The 21,339-nt window shown below is 39.4% G+C and overlaps 1 protein-coding gene across 2 annotated transcripts in view; it reads left to right on the forward strand.

Moving 5' to 3' along the window:
* The window catches only part of PTPRR (protein tyrosine phosphatase receptor type R), a 132,848-nt gene that overhangs the window by 83,410 nt on the left and 28,099 nt on the right, over nucleotides 1-21,339 (forward strand). For both annotated transcript variants that reach the window (XM_008500635.2, XM_030449530.1), the window contains one exon: nucleotides 15,938-16,124. In XM_008500635.2, coding sequence (XP_008498857.2) covers nucleotides 15,938-16,124 — 187 coding nt within the window. The remainder of the gene's footprint in view (nucleotides 1-15,937; nucleotides 16,125-21,339) is intronic.

Here is a 21,339-nt window from a genome sequence, read left to right on the forward strand (position 1 = left end):
TGGAGCGAGATAATCTTTGCAGTCCTTTCCAGTCCAAATCATTCTGTGATTCTATTATTAGCTTGTGTACATATTGCAAAGCTGCCTTTGCCTCCAAAAGAACGGAAGCTGGATGCAGAGTGCCTCTTGGGAATGGTTTGTGCATGTGCTGGTTCCCAAATTGTGCCAATGAATTGCTTTGGACTGCTCTTGCTGTCAAAGCCTAAAACCAGGTGAGGGCTGCATGGTTTAAAACATAGCAATATCAATTACTGAGTTTCAGTGCCTGGAACTGTTTCCTGGCACTGTGTAATTCCTTCTTCTAGACATAGATTACACATGAAGAAGTGCACATCTGGTATAGAAGCTGCCATGAGGGCAGCAGTCCTGATTATGGGTAGCTGCTTACAGGCTATACTTTTTAGTAATGCTCCTTTCAGCACAGGGTCTCCCCATAGCACAGCACTGTGTCTTCCCTCTTCCTCAGGCCACCCCAACTACCCATAAAGGCACATTGGTACTGCTGACACCTGCAGTCTGGGGGACAGAGGAAGGGCAAGGAGCTAAAAAACTGAGGTGGTAGAAGCTGTTCTAAATAGCTGGGAATACGAAGTTGGATTGAGCTCTGAGGGGCTCCTACTCAGTGCCTGAGAAGTCTATTTTAGCATGTGGATTCATGACTGGACAAAGAATAATGCTTTGCCTCCAACTTGAATTTTTGTAATGCTTCTGCTTGTGTACAGTCCCTCTGAAAACTTTTTGCAAGCCCTGGACCTCTGAGCTGCACAGATGCCTTTTCTATCCAACCAATTACAGGCGTCTTTGCTTATCTGCAGTGTAGGAAGAGGGCAGGAATATGAATTGTCCCCTTTCTCTAGAGGGGAAGTGAACTCGAGCAGCAGCCTAACAAAGACCCTTTTAAAAAACATATTTCAATTATTTGACTCCTGACTGACTGAATAGCTATTTTTGGTGTAGTTACAGCTCTTTGAAGCAAAATTCTGTGAGAGCTATGATCTAAATATGTAGATGTAAATAACCATGTACAATCACCCAAACTTAAACCCACGGTCCCTTTCCCTGTGTCTAGCAACTCTTGCAAATTACTTCAGATTAGCATGAGTAGACAGTATGTTTCTGCTTCTAGCTCCCTCTCTGCTTTAAATTGTTCCACATCCTTTATTTCCCCCCTCCTGCAGATAATGAAAAGGTCTGCTAAGCACATGACGTTCATTTCTAGGAGTTGATAACTGGGGCAAATTAGCCCACCCTTGCTTGGAGAAATTCTTCTGGTACAAATTCCTAGTCCCCTTCTCTCAGGTGCTGTGGAGTGCTCCATATAGCACACAGTCCATGCCTACCTTTGGTTTTGCCTTAGCTGTCTTGTGCGATTTAGTCAGGAATTTTGTAAGAATTTTATTGTATTCCCAGGGATCTCATCTGGCGTTTATTCTTGTTACTCCAGTTGCTACTGGTTTTAGCTTGTACACAGGAAACTGCAGTGCCAATCAGTGCTGTTCCCAAGGTGACAGGAAACCCTCTTTGGTCGGATGTTGATTGTGCTTGTCTTTACTGCTCCGCCCATCACATTTTCTTCCTTTTTGGCTTAAGTTAAGACAAATTAATCAGTGGCCACCATCTGGTAGACAGCTTTGGTGGTTTTGCAGTGATTTGTCCATATGATCTTTTTGAAAAAGTAATGCATGGCACAAGAAACTGAAATACCCCTGTTAATATTTAAATGTTTCTCAGTGCCTGAAATCATGCTGGTCATTGTTGGCCCCAGGCACATGAGCAGTTTGAGTTGTGTGAGTAATCCCCTTGCTTTGTTAGGCAGTGGGTTTGGGCTTTTTAAGCACTGTTTGGTCAAAGGGTTAAACTATGATGCGTCTTTCCAGTGACTGATTTCCTCTTCTCCTCTCTGCCTCTGCTTTATTTCTGTGGCTGGCCATCCCAAGCTGGTTTTCTGTGACTGCCCCACCAGCCATCCCGATGTGCAGGAAGACTGGGACATTTGGGCAAGTGAGAAGATGCACATTATCTGAACTTGAATGCTCTGGATATCTTGGCTCAGCCCATAGTCCAAATATATCACCTTTTCACAGGGGTGGGCTGGCAATGTGCTAAGGGACAAAGAGTGGGAGAAGAGCAGCACTTTTGTTATGAGAGAGGGAATTAAGTGGAATGAGGTACACTGTATCTCATGACTAGAACTTGACTACAACCCACAGGTACTGGTTTCAGCAGTGTCATCACTGATGTAGAAGGGAGCATCCCTATCAGATATACAGGGCTTTGATATTTACTATAAAAGAGACTTGAGAGCCTTATCGGAAAGCCTCCTCAAATGTCTTTATTAATGTCTGAGAAAGGCCAATGCTTCAAATTAAAACAAAAATACTCAACTTTCCTCTTGGTTTGGAACGCATTTCTCAGTGATCATGCCATTCCTTCTGGCCGGCTGCTCCACAGAGCAGCCTAAAGCTGAATTTTGCTCAATTTTTTTTAAATTTAAAATGTTAGAAATGGACACAGAACACAGTTAAAGAAAGAAAAGAAAAACATTAAACCCTCCAAAACTTCAAGATAAAATATCCAAGTGTATCTTTGAATTGCAACAAGTCATATATTGAACAGTACTTACAGCCAGCTTATATTATATCCATCAGTTAATATTCCAGACCATGAAACTTTCTATGAGTGCAATCAAAATAAATCTTGTTTCTGTGCATTGCCAGGAGAACACTTAAAAACTGCAACAGTTGACTAATTATCCTGCTTATTTTTTGAAAAAAATCCAGCTCTGAAAATTCAGCAGAGATCTTTTACACAGTAAGAGCATGTATGTATAAAAAGCTTAGCATTGCTAGTTAGCAGAAGGGGCCCTTGTTCACAAATACACATTTCTGCAAAGAATACTGCATGTAAATCTGTAGGTCAGACTATTTCTCAGATCTTGCAGGAAATTCTCTTTAGCATTTTATTGATAAAGTGCCTGAGAGCCCTGGTCACAGATTGGAATCCCTCTGTGCAAGACACCGCATGCACACAAAAATGAAAGTATCCTCTCTCCAAAAAGCTTACAATTTAAACATCAGACATGGTAGTTGGTGTGTACCAACAATCAAGGAAGCCTCAGGAAACAGAGAAGTCATAGATGTTCCTCATCATGGCATAGATGAGGATACCAGGAGTGTGCTATGAGAATGGCTCAGCCCAGAAACACTGCCCAGAGACAGTAGCTGATGTCATATTACCCTAACATTTCAGCCAGATTCTTCTTTGATACCACTACATCCAAACTGATGCATCACTGATTTGAACTTGCACCTGTACAGCCAAGGTGTTTCAGGAACCCTTTTTATGCTTTTCATACTAAAGCAAGTGAAGACAATTGGTTAAGTGACTGATCCAAGATGGTATTAAAAATCAGTGCCCTATCTTCATAAAATACCTGGACCCTTGAACTCAGTTCAGATGTCTAACCAATGGAATCTGTAAGAAGCCATAACAGTGATATTTCTTTCTGGAACAGGGACTTCCCTTATGTTCCCTATCAAAGAATATAATTCTGCTGTTTAACAAACAGAGTGTATTGTTGTTATTAATTTATGGGAGCTATAGTTATCCCTGTTACGTTAATGCTGTGATTTGATAAGATGAGCAAACAAGAACAGAGTGACTTCAAATAATCGCTCAAATATGTGATAGGCATCGTAAGAAGTACTGTATATAATTTCCACATAGAAAAATGGCAGTAAGTACAATGTTTCTTCAGGGAACTGGGTCCTGATGCTTAAGGGTTACCAACAGCAACTCCCTAGAAAGATGTACTGCCAGTGAGAGATGGGGCCAGTGCTGGGCAGGAGGCAGCTAAACCTGACCTTCCACTTCCCACTGGCCCCCTCACAGCCACATCTCCTGTCTCTGAGATGTCTCAAATCCTTCCTGGATTTGATAGTTGTTGTAACAGCACTTTGCCTCACAGCAAATGAAGGAAAGCAATCAGAACAACAGCAAAGTACAAAACAGCTAATAAATACAATTTGCATGGTCTTGTTTCACTTTAGATTCTGACTAGCTTGTTTTGCCTCAGTGGATTTATAGAGATATTGAGGAAAAGCATTTGGCCCACAGAGCAAAAATAAAACCAAGTAGGTTTTAAAAAGAAGGCATTGTGAAAAGCAGAAAGCTGGTATTGTAATTAATGCCAAAGGTAATCCTCTGGCTGCAGAGAATGCATTTGCAATTTACTGATAAGATTAGAATAAAATAAATGTTTTCTGCTTCATCACAGGATTTTCCCATATGTAGATGGCCTAAATACCCCTCCAGGCCTCTTGTCTAGTGCTCACTGCAGCCTGCCTCCCAGCTACAGAGCTCATTATCCTGGGACAGTGCAGATGTTATAAGACGGAGTAAGGAATCTGTCTGAAGGAAAAATCACAGAAGCAAAGACAGCAAAGATGTGGAAGTGACCTTTGGTTCAGGATGTTCCTAAGCTACAGATTGCCAGAAGCTGGAGGACATACTAAAAATAAGTAATAGTGTTAATTAAGTAATCAGTAATTCCTGCTTTTTTTCTTCTTGCGTTCTTTTCCTAAACCTCCTCCTGCTGGCCATTGTTGAAAACAGGATACTCATCAACCTTTCATTTTACATAATACACCAAATTAATGTTCATATTTCTACATCCTTCCCTTCAATGTATATTAATCTAACCCATGTTACATCATTAGCTGCATGAAACCTTGTGTGTTGAGAGCATTTGCACTGAGATAAATGGGGCAGAGGCTGAGTTTGGTTTATCCTTCAGATATGACTTCTTCCTTTTTATTTTAATAATGCAATGTGCACGTAGAGGAACACTGCTTTTATCACAGTCTTCACATTTCCCTCCTCTATTCAGATTCATGTAAGTTAATGTAAATCAAATTATTTAAGTTTCTTAATGATGCCTTTTGCTAATAGAGAACTACGAAACTGAAGCAATAATATTCCACGCTGAAATTTCCAGTCTCTACTAACTCATTGGTGGTATGTATGAGGAAGAGAGGATGCAAAAAGCCTTCACTCTGCCCATGCTTTCATCCCCAGGCACAGTTACAGATTCATTTCCCTTCTTTAAAGCCCAGCCTATACGCTCCCCTGTGTGAATGTCTTTGATGAAGGCAGGCAGTGTCCAGAGCTGTGGCCTTCAAAGGAGCTGCTGAGCTGTGGAGCAGAGAAATTCAAATAATTTACCTGCACATTCCTCATCAACTGTTCAGCCCTAAATGGAACTGTACAGCTTGGCAATACCTCTTCTAAAGGTCTATCTAATCTCTGAAGTTCAAGATAAAGTACACCTTGGTATGCAGATATTTACATCTGTTTTTTAAAAGCATTCCAACATTGCTCCTTTTCAAATTGCAAGCCCAAGTGAATTTCCTGAACTTCCTTTTCAAAGGGAGTCCAGGCACTTTGCACATTAATATCCTTGTTTGAGCAATCCTTCCAACAGAAAGCAAGTCTGGAAAGTCAGATTATCAAAGTGACCGGAGAGAAAAAAGCTGGGAAGAGAGAAAGGTTTATATTCCCAGCATAGGTGTCAACTCTGGAAGCTTCAGAAGCAGCTAAATGTCAGCCCTAAGTTCACATACAAGGTTCCTAGCAGCACAGACCCCATCGTGTTGCAATGGCACATAAGTGTCTCTGGAAATCAGGACTGTGGTATCCAAAGTTTATGATATAAAAGACTTTTTAGTCCGTAGACACAGGTTTAGACACTTTCTCCCCTGCTGTGACTGAGTGGAGCAATACCACTGGCTCCCTTTAGCTGTGTCCACAGATGCCACAGCTCTATGGAGCAATCCCGTGTCTCTGCCCATCTGACATATTTCAGGAACTGCTGCTACTCCATAATTTCTTTTACAGTGCACTAGCAATTCTTTTGTCTGCTTAGAAATCTTGTATGACACTTGCAGTAGTTTAAAGATAATGAATACCAAGTCAAACAAACAAAGAATGTGCTTTTTTATTATCTTAAGGTTGACAGGGTATAGTAAACGCCTCTTTTCCCAGATGTTCCTTCCTGTCTTTTCCAAATGGCAAACTCACCAGGAAAGGACTCATTGTACTTAGTAGTCCTCAAGTAACAATAAAAAATTATTTTCTCTTGCTGATACTGCCCATTTACCTCAAGAATCCTCTTATCCGTGTCTTTTTCCATCTCAGCTGCTTTGGTTAAACTCTTAAAGAGTATTGAAGGATATTAATGTGTGAATGGGTTATATATTTGCTTTTTTTTGTATTTAAGCATTGCAGACTATATTCCTTAAATAGTCAGCAGGTGCAGGATGGTTGTAGAGGTATGGAATACATGAAGCTAGATGGACTTCTTGGTAAGGCTCCTGTTATAAAAAAAAACAAACTAATGAACAACAAACCCAAACAAAAAAAACCCGAACATTTTTTTCATCTGAGAGCTAAAATATCTAAGATCAGTCCATTATTTATTTGTCTACTACAGGGATAACCAACCAAATAGCAAAAAATCTAAGTTTAGCAATTTAAAAAAAATTCTTCCTAGAAGCTAGTGCTGCAGTGTTGCACCTCTCCATCCTCCTTTTTTAGATAATTTACCTTAGATACTCTCTCTGAATGCTGCAGGCAACCACTCTCTGGGCCTGTTGTAGTGCTCAGAAAAGAAGTGAACCTTGCCTCTGCTGGGAAGTTTTCAGACTTTACACCTAGATAAGAGATCTAATTGGGAAATGATGGTTTCTAGCTATAGCTCCTCCAGAGCATCATGGAGGTACTTCTGAACTGAAATCTAAGGGGGGCAACTCCTACAAGTATGCAAAAAACATTTTCCAAATTGATGTTTTTTTCCAATTTTCAAGCAAAAGATAGAGCAGACAGAATATGGCGTTGGGGTTAACAGATCTTGTTGGCTTTCCTTAAATAAATGCACTGTCAAAGCTCATTAAGTTGTGCATTTATTTAATCTGTGCAACCCTAACAGCTAATTGGTATTCCTCTCTATTCTCTTTTCCCTTCCTCTATTCTTTTAATTTCTTTTGTCTCTATTCTTTGACACTTGGTTTTAACTAGCATGTGCATTAATCAGTGAGAGAACAGGACATCCTCCATGTTTGTGCAATGAGGCCTTCAGAATGAGATAGAGCTATACAAGCTGATAATAATAGCAATAAGCAAGACTGCATTTAACTAAAGCCCTACCATCTAAAGCCAATTAACCATCAATTAGTAAACATTTATTCAGCTCTTTAAAAAAAAAAACATTCAAATAAGTGCAACAAATTAGCATCTTCATTTATTTTTACTTCTGAACATTTGACTCAGTTTTCACCTATGCTGAAAACATGTATATAGGAATTCATAACATGAATCAGAAACAGAGCTTTATTCATTATTCAGATTTTACTGGAGAGAGAAGTTTGCATGACAGAATGAAATTTGATTGTACAATAATCTACAGGAAAAGCTGGGAAGCTGTATAAGCTTTGCATTTTTGAACAGTCAGTTCCCAGAGCTGAGCAGCATAGCCTTATCGAGGGCAGAACAGGAGTGAATTGGCAGTACATTAGAAAGCATAATTAAAGGAGGGAAAGTTGAAACTACTCTCATGTCAGCTGTTTTCCTCCACAGGATATTGAGCCATTCCTGTCCTAACCAGATACTGATTGCTTAAAACTTAGTCCAGAAGTACCTGTCAAAACCATTTCCTCAGTTCATTTTGACATGCCGATCTGCGAGTAGATCCTGAGAATTTTCTGCTATTTAATGCTAGAAGTATAGGCTGGCTCTTGCTCATGGCTGTAGGAAAAAGGTCAGACTCTCCAAAGAGGTCACAGAAGTGCCCCTGCTTATCAGAAAAGCTATATAAACTTTATAGCTGAGGCTTCTGATCAGTTCCTATGGACTCGGAGGGGGCTGGGGGATGCTGCCAGGTGCTGCAAGAAGGTTTCTTGAAGTTAGGAAGCTGCAGAGGACTGAAAGCCTTGCCTTCACAGTGGTGGTATATCCTTCTTCTTCCCCTTTCAGCATCAGTTTTCCAAGTGACAAGTGGTACAAAATAATGCAACATTAGAATACTAAAAGAGCTTTGTGATAGTAAGCATGAGCAGGTGTAGCAGGTCTTTCGAAGACAATGTACAGGCCCAGTGTATTTCATCCTCTGCTGCCTGCCTTATAGTCCTGAGCTTATCTATCCTGCACCTACAGCTTTCTGGTGTTATATCCAGCTTACCTCCTTTGCATTGTAAATGAGGTCCTCTGGCTGGTGAGATTGAGCTGCCCACACAAATGGCTACAGGAGTTATCTGGAGAGTAGGTCACTGTGAAGAAGAGTAGTAATACTATGAATATCAGAAATTTTAACAATAGAATTACTAAGCACACTTGTGGAAACATCAGGCTAACACCTGCCTATCTGTCCAGAACCTTCTCTCTGGAGTGGAAAAAACAGAGCCAAAGAGAAGTTAATCTGGGAGAGGAATAAGGCTTCAGAGAAAGTGCTCCAATGTTCCTATATGTGATAGAAAGTCAGTAGGTAACTTCTGGTGTCCTATGTAGCAGTGGTATGTCATGGGATAGCAAGAGAGGGAATAGCAAGTTTTGAACGCCGAAGTGCTGAAGCTGGAACTCTGCTCCAAAGACTTCCATGCATTTTTTATTTTCAGACATAGTAAAGCTGATGGAAAATGACCAAACAGGTCTGAGTGGAATTGGTGCTTCAGTATATGTCAATTTAAATGGGCCATGATGCATATTATCCTTTAATGCAAAAATAAATCAGTCATTTTAAATTCATACAGATTTTCTATCAAAAGCACTTTGTAATCTTTGCTGGGTTTGATTTGGTTTGGTTTTGTTGTTGTTGTTGTTGTTTTAAATAATTATTAACTTGAGAAATGTGATTTTAGTCCTGATTCTAACACTAAATTTTCTATGGCCTTCTTCCACCACTTGGTTTCAACTTCTGGATTTTGAGTACTTCAGTTTGTGTGTGAGGTAGGTTTAGTTTAGGTTTAGTCTACACATGTCGATAACTCTTGATCTGAGAGTGTTCCTAAAATCTGCAGCACTTGTTCAGCTGAAACCCAAAACTGTCAACAAGCAAAGCAGAGATCATTTGGGATACTTGAGTTTTCATCACAGGTCTGCCAAGCATCTGTGTAGCAGTGCTGTATAGGGCATCTGGGAGTGTAAAAATAGAAAGTACATTGTATTGCAGTAAGTTCAATGTGCAAATATTTATTAGATAACATTCACATAGTTACATAGTGAATTTTTTATTCATTATTTTCTCAGACTAATATTTATTGTATTGATTTGTTGAAAGTAGGAGTAAATAAGAGGATAATTACATATACTGAGTACTGTATATTACCAGAACTTGGAGAGTTTTCTGTCAAAATACTCTAATATTTGCTGTAGCACAACAGAAAACTGAAATTTATGAGATCTACATTTCCAAGAAAAGCATGTGCACGGAGCAAAAAAATATTTTTTTTTTCAAGTCTGAATAGTCAATAATGGAGTTTTACCACATGCTTAGAAGATTTGTTGAGATTTTACAACTTGCTTAGAAGGACAAGGTGATGAGAAGAGCAAGGATTATACATAAGCATCTGTGAAAATACATGAATTGTTCTCACGCTTATAGAAGAAACTATTTAACAATACTGTGACTATTACTTTAAAAATTATCAAACTATATATCACTTAAAATGAGAGTCAGTTCTTAACCTTCTGAGAGTTGACTGTAAATGGACACTATAAATTTGAATTTGTGAAGAAATGTCTCAGTCATGTATTAGAAGATCTGTGTTACTGTTTACTGAAGGATGAAAGAAAATGACAGTATGTTCAGTCCTTTGCAAAAATTTTTTTTAAGCTTTCTGTACTGCTTTTCTACTTTTCCTATTTTCAACACTGATTTTTCCTGATGAAGTCAATGGAGTAATTCAATGTCCTATTTTTATTTATTCTATGTTGAAATACAAGATTAATAGCAACAAAAACATTACAGCAGTTTCTGATTTACTGGGCTTTTCACATCCCACCACAGTTTATGTATCACATTCGTTCACCTTCATGACCATGTTTTTTCTTAGCTATTTTTAAAAGCAGCAGGAAAGCTGAGACCTATATTTTGATAATTGCCTTTTTTTTTTTCGTGGAATCAGAGAATGGTTTGGGCTGGAAAAGACCTCAAAGTTAATTTAATCCCAAGTCCTCTGCATGACCAGGGGCACCTTCCACTAGACAAGGCTGCTCCCAGGCCTCATCCAACCTGGCTTTGAACACTTCTAGGGATGCAACATCCACAGCTTCCCTGAGCAACCTATTCCAGTGTCTCACCTCTCTCACTCTAAAGGGTTTCTTCCTAATATCTAATCTAAATCTACGCTCCTCCAGTTTAAAACCACCAGCCCTTGTCCTATCACTACATGCCCTTGCAAAAAGTCCCTCCCCAGCTTTCCTGGTGGCTCCCCTCATGTACTGGAAGGCCAATATTAATTAGGTGTCCCCAGAGCCTTCTTTTCTCCAGCCTGAAGAAGCCCAAGTCTCTCAGCCTGTCTTCACAGGAGAGTAAATATACAAGTGTAGAGTAAACATACAAGTGTATTTTTTTTCCTTTAATAATTCTACTGAAAAATGGAACTAGATAAGCAAAAGTCTGGCACCAGTAAGGTGGTAAGTGACAGAAACCATGAACCTAATTGTACTGTCCCAGTGCAATTGCAGCCGTGCAAAATCCACCTGAATTCAGTGCATTTAATGGTGAGATGGACCAGCAAGGTAAAAGAGTCAGGACTCATGTCTAGACCCAGCCTGTGAGCACAAATGAAATAAAACACAGAGAGGAACCACAGTGTTTTCCTCATCATCCCTGCATTAAAACCCAGGGAGTGTAATCCTGGGGAGCATCCCCTGCTACAAGTGGGATCTCAGGACTCAAAGCAAGATCCCTCCCCAGCTGCCACAGCCAAGGCAGATCTTCCCACTGATTAATGCCTTCCTTCCACCTGCCTGGCTGACACAGCTCCTGTCTCAGCCACAGGGACCTCATCAAAGGAATGAAGGGCCCAGGGCACAGGAGGAAATGCCTCCCACCTCTGCAATGCTGAGGTCAGAGGGCAGTGGCTCTGGGAGGGCAGCGGCCGCTACCGACGCTTCCAAACTCAGCGGAGAGAATGAAAAGCCTCAGAGCGGGAATCTGGGCGTTGCTTGCTTCAGGAGTGCTGAATAAACAAGGGAACATATATTTAAAGAAATTAACTGGCTTAAATAAACAACTGGGAAAACGTGTCGGTAATTGGATTACTGGATATCACCAACTATGGCTTAATTCTAGGGCCAGGAATGACCTGGAAATGACCTTGCTAATGATTAATAGGATTTAATAACCTGGTGGCCCTCCAAGGTGGACAGGTGGAGCTTCCTGTTGAGAGTTTTTGAACAAACATTGCATTAATCTTTCATCTTTTTTTTTTTTTTTTTTTTTAAAATCATTGTCTGTAAAAAATCTGCTTCTATAAATGCATTATTAAAAATACCCCAGTGGAATTTCATCAGTGGACTTGTTCCTATTACCCAACTGAAAAGACGGCTGTGAGTATATAGTAAGACCACCCCCTGGGGTACTAAATAATACACAGGCAGAAGTGGTTTCCTATTCCACTTATTCATGTACCCAGTGGAGAGGAGGCTGTCCCAGCTGGTAAAGCTTCAGAAGAGTTAGTTTCATGCTGATTTTAATGTAATGTTGTCATGAATGTGAACAATTCCTCAGACTCCTCCCATGATGCTCTTCCTCATCAAGACACAGTCTCAAGGGGGTGCTGGGAGAGGTGTATCATAACAAAATCTTCTCTCATTTGGCCCAGACTATTAACATGGGAGGCAGAAAGAATATAAAGCTATTTAGAAGGTCAAAAAAGGGTTCAGAAATAAGGGAAAACTCATTTGTATGGTTCCTTCACTCTAATTTGAGAAGGAAAGATACCTGTAAGTATATAATATAGAGCCAAGAAAACTTAGATGTCTGACTTGAAGTGTCACTGGTGTGATTGTGACTTCTTTATTCAAAACCTATTGAAGACAAGAGAGGGTTACCAAAAATGGGTTTTGTTTTAGATGAACCCTCCTTGTAGTTCTGTGGCTAGTCTTGTGCAGTTTCTCCAATAAGATGGGAAAAGGTGGGCTAACTACCTAACCTCTTTCCATCCAGGTAGTAAAAGAGAAGTGAATTCTTTCTTTCTACTCTTTTCTGCAGAAAGTGGAGAATTTAAGTGTTGAAGGAACACAGAGAATCCAAGGGAGTCCAGAGCAACACCTGAGACTCTAAGCATCATGTATTGGTACATACCAGCTCACAATGAATTCAGTTTTGCTCCCTCATCTTTCAAAGCAAGGCAAACATGTCCTGTTTTCAGCCGTATTCCTCAGCATGGTCTTGAATGCAGTTAACAAGTCTGCACAATTAATGTCAATATTGCTTCAATCTGTTCTTTGAGATGCATGTTTTTATAGAAGAATTATCATTAGAGCTGTTATCCCTTGTATATCCTTCTACATATTTTCTAAATAGACCATTATCCTTTATGCAATTATTTTCAGTTTTTATTCAATGCGTAGCTTTTAATGTGTTAAATATGCAGTTAAAAACTATTTCTCCTTTCCAGAGTAAGTTATTTGGTAACACTGGTATTCATCAATAATCCCCATAAATGGTAAAAGCTGTAAACTCAAAGTTATAATTAGATCAGGTAGATTCTTTGTTGTTGTTAAAAAGGAAACAGCTTTTTGGCCAAGACTGTCAGTTAGAACAGTGTAAAAGCCAAAGAAAATATTAGCATTGTCACTGGTACTGAACAATGTAAATACTTCTCTATATTAGGAAATTTCAGAACTATGCCTGGGTTTAAATCACTACCAATTTCTCCACCAAAGGTAACCTAAACAGTTGTGGAGAGGTTCATTGCACACCTCTTCTGTGGTTTCCTGGATTGTTCCCAAAAGTTTGGGTTTGCAAATATACCCTCGCAGAGACACTTTTCTGAGGGACTGCCTTTTTCTGTGGAATAAACTGCTAGTTGTGGCTAGAAGAGGTGTTTTTGCAGGAGGATTTGTTGTAAGAAAGCAGCCTAAGAGGATATTTTCCTTCAGAAGCAGTGAGGAGTTGGTGGAGCAATTCTCCCACAGGCAGGGGCAGTCTACAAGGAGCTGGGATGGGTAATGTGAGCCAGGACCCTCCGACAGGGTCCAGCAGAGACCAGCCACCACAGCAGCAGGCTCACAGCGTATCCATCACCCAAGGCTTTCCTGGCTCTGGATTTGGGTATGAGCACCAGTAACACTGACTGAGGTTTTGGTATGATGCAGGGACTGCAGTGTGGCACAAGGGCAGCACTGGCAGTTTACACATCTATCAGTTACTAGTAATTTCTGCTTGGGATGCTACTTCACTTCTTCCCACTTCCTACCAAAATGAGCAGGGTCATGCCCCCACCTACATCACTCTACTCAACGGAAATTGTTCCCATGTACCCCCAGAGACAGACAGATGCTTGCAGCTGCCTTAGCACCATCCCACCTCTCCTACCTCTGCTCCTGTCTCTGAGTCAATTGCCACCTGTGGGCAGAGGCAGCAGAGCTATCACCCACCTAAGCTGAAATATACTAATGGACAGTATGTCAGAATCTGAGATTCACTGATTCTACCAGATTGTCTTGTCTCTTGGTCATTGTTAATTCGTGTATAAGTAATTTGTACTGATGCAGACTGACATGATAGAAATGGTTTCATTGAAAAGAAATTACTGAAGGATCTGCTGATGTGTATAAGAAGGGAAGTGCATCAATATTGTGTCAGAAGGAAAGAGAAGTTTTATGTTAATATGGTTACAAGAAGAAAGCAATAAAGAGTAAAGGTACTTATTCTGGTGGTAGAAGAAGATTGGAAAACCAGCACTAAGAGTCCCAGTGTCTGAAAAAGCAAATAATTTGCTCAAGTATGTATGAATACAAATACCTATGGGCAACGTATAAATATCAGGGGCAGTAAAGAGCAAGTACTAGCACAAGCAAATTTTGCTGCAAATGAGGTTAAAGCATTAATAACAACTGCCTCACAGGTGGTAGCTGATGATGCCTGTGTGATATTTATAATAATATCTGCTGAGAGCTATACTTTAACAACATCCCAGTATCCAGAGCAGTCTGCCATCATACACACCCAGTGGGAGTTCTCCTGCCCTCGACCACCCAGAGCTCCAGCAGGAAAACTGGAGCTCCCAGATAATGGGTTAACCAGTAAATGGTTAATCACTGACATAAAGGATTTTAGAAATAACAAAGTCTAGAGCTGTATTCTGATCTGTCTGGGTCGCTATTAGGAGAGAGTTGAGACAGAGGTGTTATGTTGTGGTTGTGGATGCTGGAATATACTAGAGCACTGATAAGTGTTAAAGTAATTTACTCTGAGCTGGGCAACAGTAGCCCAGTTCAGAGTCAGCTGAAGTATACAGCCTTATAGTACTGTTTTCTGATTAGTAAATTTGATTAATGCCTGAAAAAGTATGTTTATTCATCACAATTCTTAGAGCATGGATTTGTTGCAATCAATATGGCTAAAGTTAAGGGCTGAGTAGATAACATTTGATCAATGGGTTGAAACTATGGAAAAAGACAATTTTCTTAACTGTTGTTTGGAAAAGATGACAAAAAGTTAGCACTCATACCAAGCACAAAGAAGTGGGCTTCATTTGTATTTCCCACTTCAAAGGTGTTGAATCCAATTTTTTTTTTTTCAGTTTTTGGGGTTTTTTTAGTTGGTTTTTTTGTTTGTTTGTTTTCCTGGAGAAATGTGAAATGTTGAATTTTTTGGTTGTCTTGAACAAGATGTTTGGCTTTTCCAAATAACTCCTTCAAAGCTGTGAATTCCATCTCCTAGGAAGCAGCACATGTATTGTGGTTTATTACCTCTCCCTGCTCTCTTACCTAACAAGAGACATTGCTCACTGTCTTTGTAATCACGACATTTGTGTTTTCTTTCCACTTATTTCTGCTGATTATATCACCTTTTCTCCTTCTGTTCTCTAGATTTCATTTGAGTAGATTCATAAACATATAGATGACACAACTGCGGATTTATTTCCAGGTTGTTGTATGTATCAGTTAGAATTATTTTTTTTCCTGTGAAATATGTCTTCCTTACTAAGATCACAGAATCACAGAATGTTGAAGATTGGAAGGGATGTCTGGAGATCTAACTGCCCCTGCCAGAGCAAGTTCACCTAGGGTGGGCTGCACAAGATGGGATCCAGGTGGATTTTGAATGTCTCCAGAGAGACAGAGACTCCACCACCTCCCGGGGTGACCTCTTCCAGTGCTCCACTACCCTTACAGTAAAGAGTTTTTCCCTTATGTTTTGGTTGAACATCCTGTGTTCCAGTTTGTGATCATTCCCCCTTGTCCTGTCACTGGACACCACTGAAAAGCATCTGGTCCCATCCTCCTGACATCTACCCTTTAGATATTTACAAGCATTGACGAAATCCCTCCTCAGTCTCCTCTTCTCCAGACTGAACAGCCCCAGCTCTCTCAGTCTGTATGATAGGTGCTCCAGTCCCTGAGATACCAGTTCCACATTTGACATCCATTAGTAGCACAGAGGAGCCTTTTCTACTTCTAATAATCCAAACACTTGCTCCCTAACACATTTATCGCAAATGCAATCGTTAGATTCAAGAGGTAGGATGTATGAAAAATCTTGCTTTTCTGGCCACTCAGTGCATCCAATGAAACCATTCTTGCACTCCTCGCACTGCCAGATTTCCCCGTGAGTACACAGGATGTATAAAAGCTCAGGGCCAGCCACATGATTATAGAACTTAGAAGAAAACAGATCTGATATAACTGTTATCATTATTTTCTCATGCAGACGAGGCTCCAATGTCTCACTGACTTTGGATATGAGCAGCTTGGGAAGTGTCGAACCTTTTGTCGCTGTGCCAACCCCACGAGAAAAAGTAGCAATGGAATACCTGCAGTCAGCCGGCCGCATCCTCACACGGCAGCAGCTTCGGGATGCAGTTGCATGTTCCCATTTTCTTCAAACAGAATTTATGGTGAGTTTAACGGCAAGCCCCTAAATGAGTATTTTTCGACAGAGTTGGCACAACAGAAAGTGGGAAAATATAAGTGGGTAATGATTTCGTTTGGAGCTTAGGAGCAAATCACAAAGACTGTGCTGACAGAGAACACAGTTGGGCATTTTGTTTAGCCCCGTGTAAACATCATGCATGTCTGTAATTTGAAAACTACATTTTAGTCACTCTAAATGACTTTTTGGAGCAGAGAGGGACACCAAAAAAAGTAGAAGCAGCTCCTGAGTCAGCCCAATTTCTTTAAAAAGCATTCAATATAGAAAGCCTAATGTACTCAAAATAAACAAAACCAAATTAAGTGTCGTGTAAGTGTATTTAATATTAAAAAGGGTAAGAATCTAAAATGAAGAGTGTGGCCAGGCAGAAACAAGTCATAGCACAAAAACTGAGACACGAAAAACACATTATGAAATTAAGAAGACATGAAAATGAGTGGTGTTGCAGAACAGATAGATGAAAGAGGCTAAAAGAAAAGAGATACCTTTTACAAAGGGAATAAAAGAGAGCAGTTGAATGTGAAAGCTCAATAAGGCAAGGCAAAAAGGGCTGTGGATTTAAAAAAAAATGAAATCATGACTTCATTTTTAAATTGTTCAAAAGCTGGAAGCTTACCAAAGGGTGCAAGAATCAATATAACATAAAAAAAAAAAAACTAGAAAAAGGTTAAGACAAGGTAAAGCAACAGGAAGTGACTGCATTACCTATGTTGGCCATGCTACAACTTAAGGAATTTCGTAGCTCTGTGACAGAGATAGATTCAAGCAGGTCAGTGGAGGATCTGACTGATACTGCAGCATTAACAGAAGCGATTCCAGGAAAAAGCAATACAATTCATAAAAACTACTCAGTGGAATAAGCTGGTAGTCACCCAGGAATTCTACAGGTTGTTCCTATATTAAATTACCATTTATTTACTTGGCAGCTTAATACTTAACATTTGGACCCCCGTAGCTGAGGAATCAGAGCAGAGGTAACAGCAGTTTTTCAAAAGGGCTACAGAAGAGGCCTTCTGCCTTGCTACCAGCTGCTATCAGAGGAACCTAACATAACCCAACCTTAGCATAATTTTTTTAGCTTTTACAACTCATTAGCAAACTAAACTAAAGAAAAAAAAAAAACAACTTTTAAAGATTGGTTTAATAGCTCAAATGTAACAAATGTGACCACGCAAACATGTGTATCCCAAGAAGGTATTTAAGAGCAGGAAGACCTATCCAACCCCTAGAGCACACCACAGGTCTAATAAAGACACAAACAATTCAGTTATTATTAAACATGCCAGAGCACATGATCCCTCAGGTTTCATTTTGTTTTCAATTTGTGCATATAAGTCAATAGAATAAATTATGAGTGCCATCTTACTCTAAAAATAGTTTTTCATTATGAATAATTGTATCTGACAAAGCAGACCTTTTGTTCACCTTTAAAAAACTCAGGTTTATAGTAGAAGTCATTTATGAAAAATACATCCCTTGTTTTTTTTATCAAAAACTGGTCAGTGTGCATGGAAAAAATTACAAGCATCCAACATAATTTTAGCAGTAGTTATGCCATAGATTCCCTGTCATTCTGCTGCTTAGGCAGGAAAGCTAGAAGAAATAACTTCATCTTGTTTAAACCTCCCATGTTAGTAGGACAGTTTGCACAGACAACTGGGCACCTCCATAGAAAACCATTTCCTTGAATCCTCTCACACAGCATTCATACTCAGCTTTGGGGTAATAAACTCTTTTTTGTTCCCCCAGGGGGCCACAACATGACTTTGGACACTCAGTATTTCCACAGAATTTTATTGAAAAAAACATGATTTGCCTCTTCCATTTTTAAACTGTTTTTAAAAAATGTATTGTTAAGATGAAACTGTTGAACCGTATCTGTTTAATATCTTCCTTGCTACAGGTAATAGTTTTAGGAGGAATTTGAGGCATACAAAAAACATAATATATAACCCTCACTCGTTCTGCTCACTCAGCTTGTTTTAACTAGCTTAAAGAAATACATTAGGACAGTATTCTTGAGACTAAAATTATTAGCTAAAATTAAAATCTTCCAGGTAAGCAAAAAATGGAGAAATGTTCGAAGTTTTTAATGAAAAACTGAAACATGAGCAATTTTGAGTTATCTTTAGCTCTTTAATTAGCATTTGATTTTTTTAAATTAACCATTTAGGGAGCATTAACTTTATTTTTTAATTTAAATACTAGTAAATTATTATAAAAAATATTGTTCACAATACCAAACTTTGGCCCTCATAAAAATGGAGGAATGTGTAAAATGAATACTTGTTTGAATCTTCATAAATTTTTGCCACATTTTCTTGCATTATGGCAGAGACTCAAATCACATCTCTTCAAGTGTATGAACTTCTGAAGGCCAATGTGAGCAAGAACAGCTGCTATTAAAATATCACCTAGAGAAGTGAAGTAGCCCATGAGCAAAGGCATATATATATGTGTGTGTGTGTGTATATAATTGCATGCATGCAGCTGAGCACATGAATGTGTGCAATTTAGATGTTATTGATAATTATACATAATATATATATGTTTAATAAACCAAATTTATATATATTGTCTATATAGCTACAGACTTAGTATGTTAATTTGCACATGTTCATGCCATTTGCAGTCCGATGGGCTTATTTTCCCCTATGTTAGCAGGAACATGGTCCCCATAAATAACCTAATTGTTTTTTTCTGGAATCATCTCTTGCATTTCACAGCCAACTTCAGAGTCAGTGACTTGTCTGTGGCTGTGCTCCATGGTGTATTGTCAAATTTTTGTCTGTGCTTTTGGCCCCACGAGTACTTACTATTGGGAGGTCACTGACTAGAAGGTGTTTACAGGATGTAAGTGATTAATATTATTAATTGACCTTGTTGGCCCAGAGAAATGCATTTCTGTTGTCAACTTGGCGGCATTTCTCTATCTGTCAGTAACTCACTGACTAATGAACTGTTTTCAGATTTCAGCAGGCATTAGAGAGGAAGAAAGCCAGGTGGTGGGAAGAGCCCCACTGCCAACCACCTCTTGTGCAGGCAGAGCCCTTCCTCACACATCTTTTTCCCATCTCTGGAGGTGACAGATGTAGATCACTTTAAAGAAAGGCTTATTGTATTGCTCTCTCTCAGTTGGTACATAGCTGATCAGGGAAGCCTTTCAGAAGCCATGTACTTAGTTTACACTAAGAACTGCAGCAGGGAACATCTAGATCAGCTGCTAGCCCAGAATAAGGTACTTCTAACCCATAAAAGAGACAGAAAAATTAAAGGCCCAAGACCCAAGGAAAAGTCTCACAGAGGTTACCACTGAAAAGCTGAAAGAGGTGGGTATGGGAGGAGAGCGAGAGCTCATTTTGTAGGTTCATGGAGGAGGAAGGAGCATCAGAAGGACAGAGGTCAGATGGCTTGACCCAAAGGAATGGAGATGAGTTTTATGCAGGAATGGAGTCTCAAAAGTGGGGTAATCCTGCACTTAGCACAACATATAGATGGCAGTATAGGGAGCTGAAAAAGGAGTGAGTGAAGTATCTGCAATGAAACTGTATGTTAGAAGCACTTTCTGGGCTGGCCTGAAGTGAGAGGCAGCAAGTCATTCTGTTGAGGAGTCAGATGAAGAGCAAGGAAGACATCAAGGAAGAAACTGAATGAGGGAAAATGGAATAAGAAGGATGGTCCACTAAAAGCATGGGCATTGGATAGAGAAGGCAGTAAATAAGAGCAGACACAAGGGTTACTTTCTCATGTTGTAAGATGTTTAGAAACCAAGTTGGGAAGCAGAAAAGAATCAAAGCCATTCTTATTGACTCATCATAATTTTAGAGTCACACAATCATGGAATGGGTTGGCTTGGAAGGGACCTTAAAAAAATCTAATTTCAACCCCTCCCCAACATGGCCACCTTTCACTAGAACAGGTTTCTCAAAGCCCCATCCAACCTGGACTTCAACACTTGAAGGAAGGAGGCATTCATAACTACTGCGAGCAACCTGTTCCAATGTCTCACCACCTGCACAGTGAAGAATTTCTTCCTCATACCTAATCTAAATCTACTCTCTTTAAGTTTGAAACTGTTGCCACTTATTCTATTGCCACATGCTCTTGAAAAAAAGTCCCTTTCTGGTTTTTCTTTAGGCCCTCATCAGGTACTGGAAGGCTGCTACAAGGTCTTCTCTTAATTTTGCCTTAGCATTGATGACAAAAGTAGAGAGGGCAGTTTCTCCTGCTAGGTGAATCCATGTAAAGATCTGCTGTTGGGTGCATCCTTGGCAAGCTGTCAGGGGCCTTGTCCCTGTTCCTCTAAAAAACACCTGCAACAGCCAGTCAGTCATGCTGGGCAGTACCACAGCTTGGGTCTGAAGGACAGTGGCCACACAACTCATCTGTGCCAAACTCCTGGGCAGGGCTGAGCTGGTGTAGTTGGAAATAGTCTGATTTTGGATTAAAATCCTGAAGTAAAATTTCCAGTGGTGTGTGTCAAAGGAGGCTTACACTGAACAGCATATCTTTTGTATCTCCTCATGTTCTTATATGTCCATACATGATAATTATTTAATATGTTGCTGTCTCTTTGGATAAATATCCCAGGCTAGCAATGAAGTTTTCAAGTCTCTAGTAATGACTGTGCTTTCGAAGTAGAAATACTAATTTACTAAAGATAAATTCCAGCTTACACCAAGGTAATTTAAATAATGCTGGCCAAAAAAAAAAAATCCGTGAAAAATGGGATCTGAGTCAACTGAAGCATTTTTTAGGAGTGATTTTGCCAGATTATTTTAGTTGGTAAAACATCCCTCATGATCAGGAAGAAAAAAACTTATATTTCATCTTTTCATTTTCAAAGTGTTGTTTTTATTCAACTGTAAGAACACTGAAAATGTTTCAGGATGTCAAAGATAAAAATTATTGCCCAAATAAAATTTTGGTCAATGCAAAATTGAAGGATTTTTACTCTTCGTGCTGACAAACCATATGAAAAACAGTGATTTTAAACTGATCGGGAGTTTATAATTTTTACATTTTTGGAACTTCAAAACACTTTTGTTTTCACATCAGTTATATATCTGCATTTTTAAAGAATGTGGCTTTGTCACTAAAAGATAAAATGAGCTTTAGATTTTTATTACACTTTTAAAGTGCAAAATATTAAGGCCCTTCATAAAAAGCAGTTAAGGTTT

Source organism: Calypte anna, chromosome 1, assembly GCF_003957555.1.
Source record: "Calypte anna isolate BGI_N300 chromosome 1, bCalAnn1_v1.p, whole genome shotgun sequence".
NCBI lineage: Eukaryota > Metazoa > Chordata > Aves > Apodiformes > Trochilidae > Calypte > Calypte anna.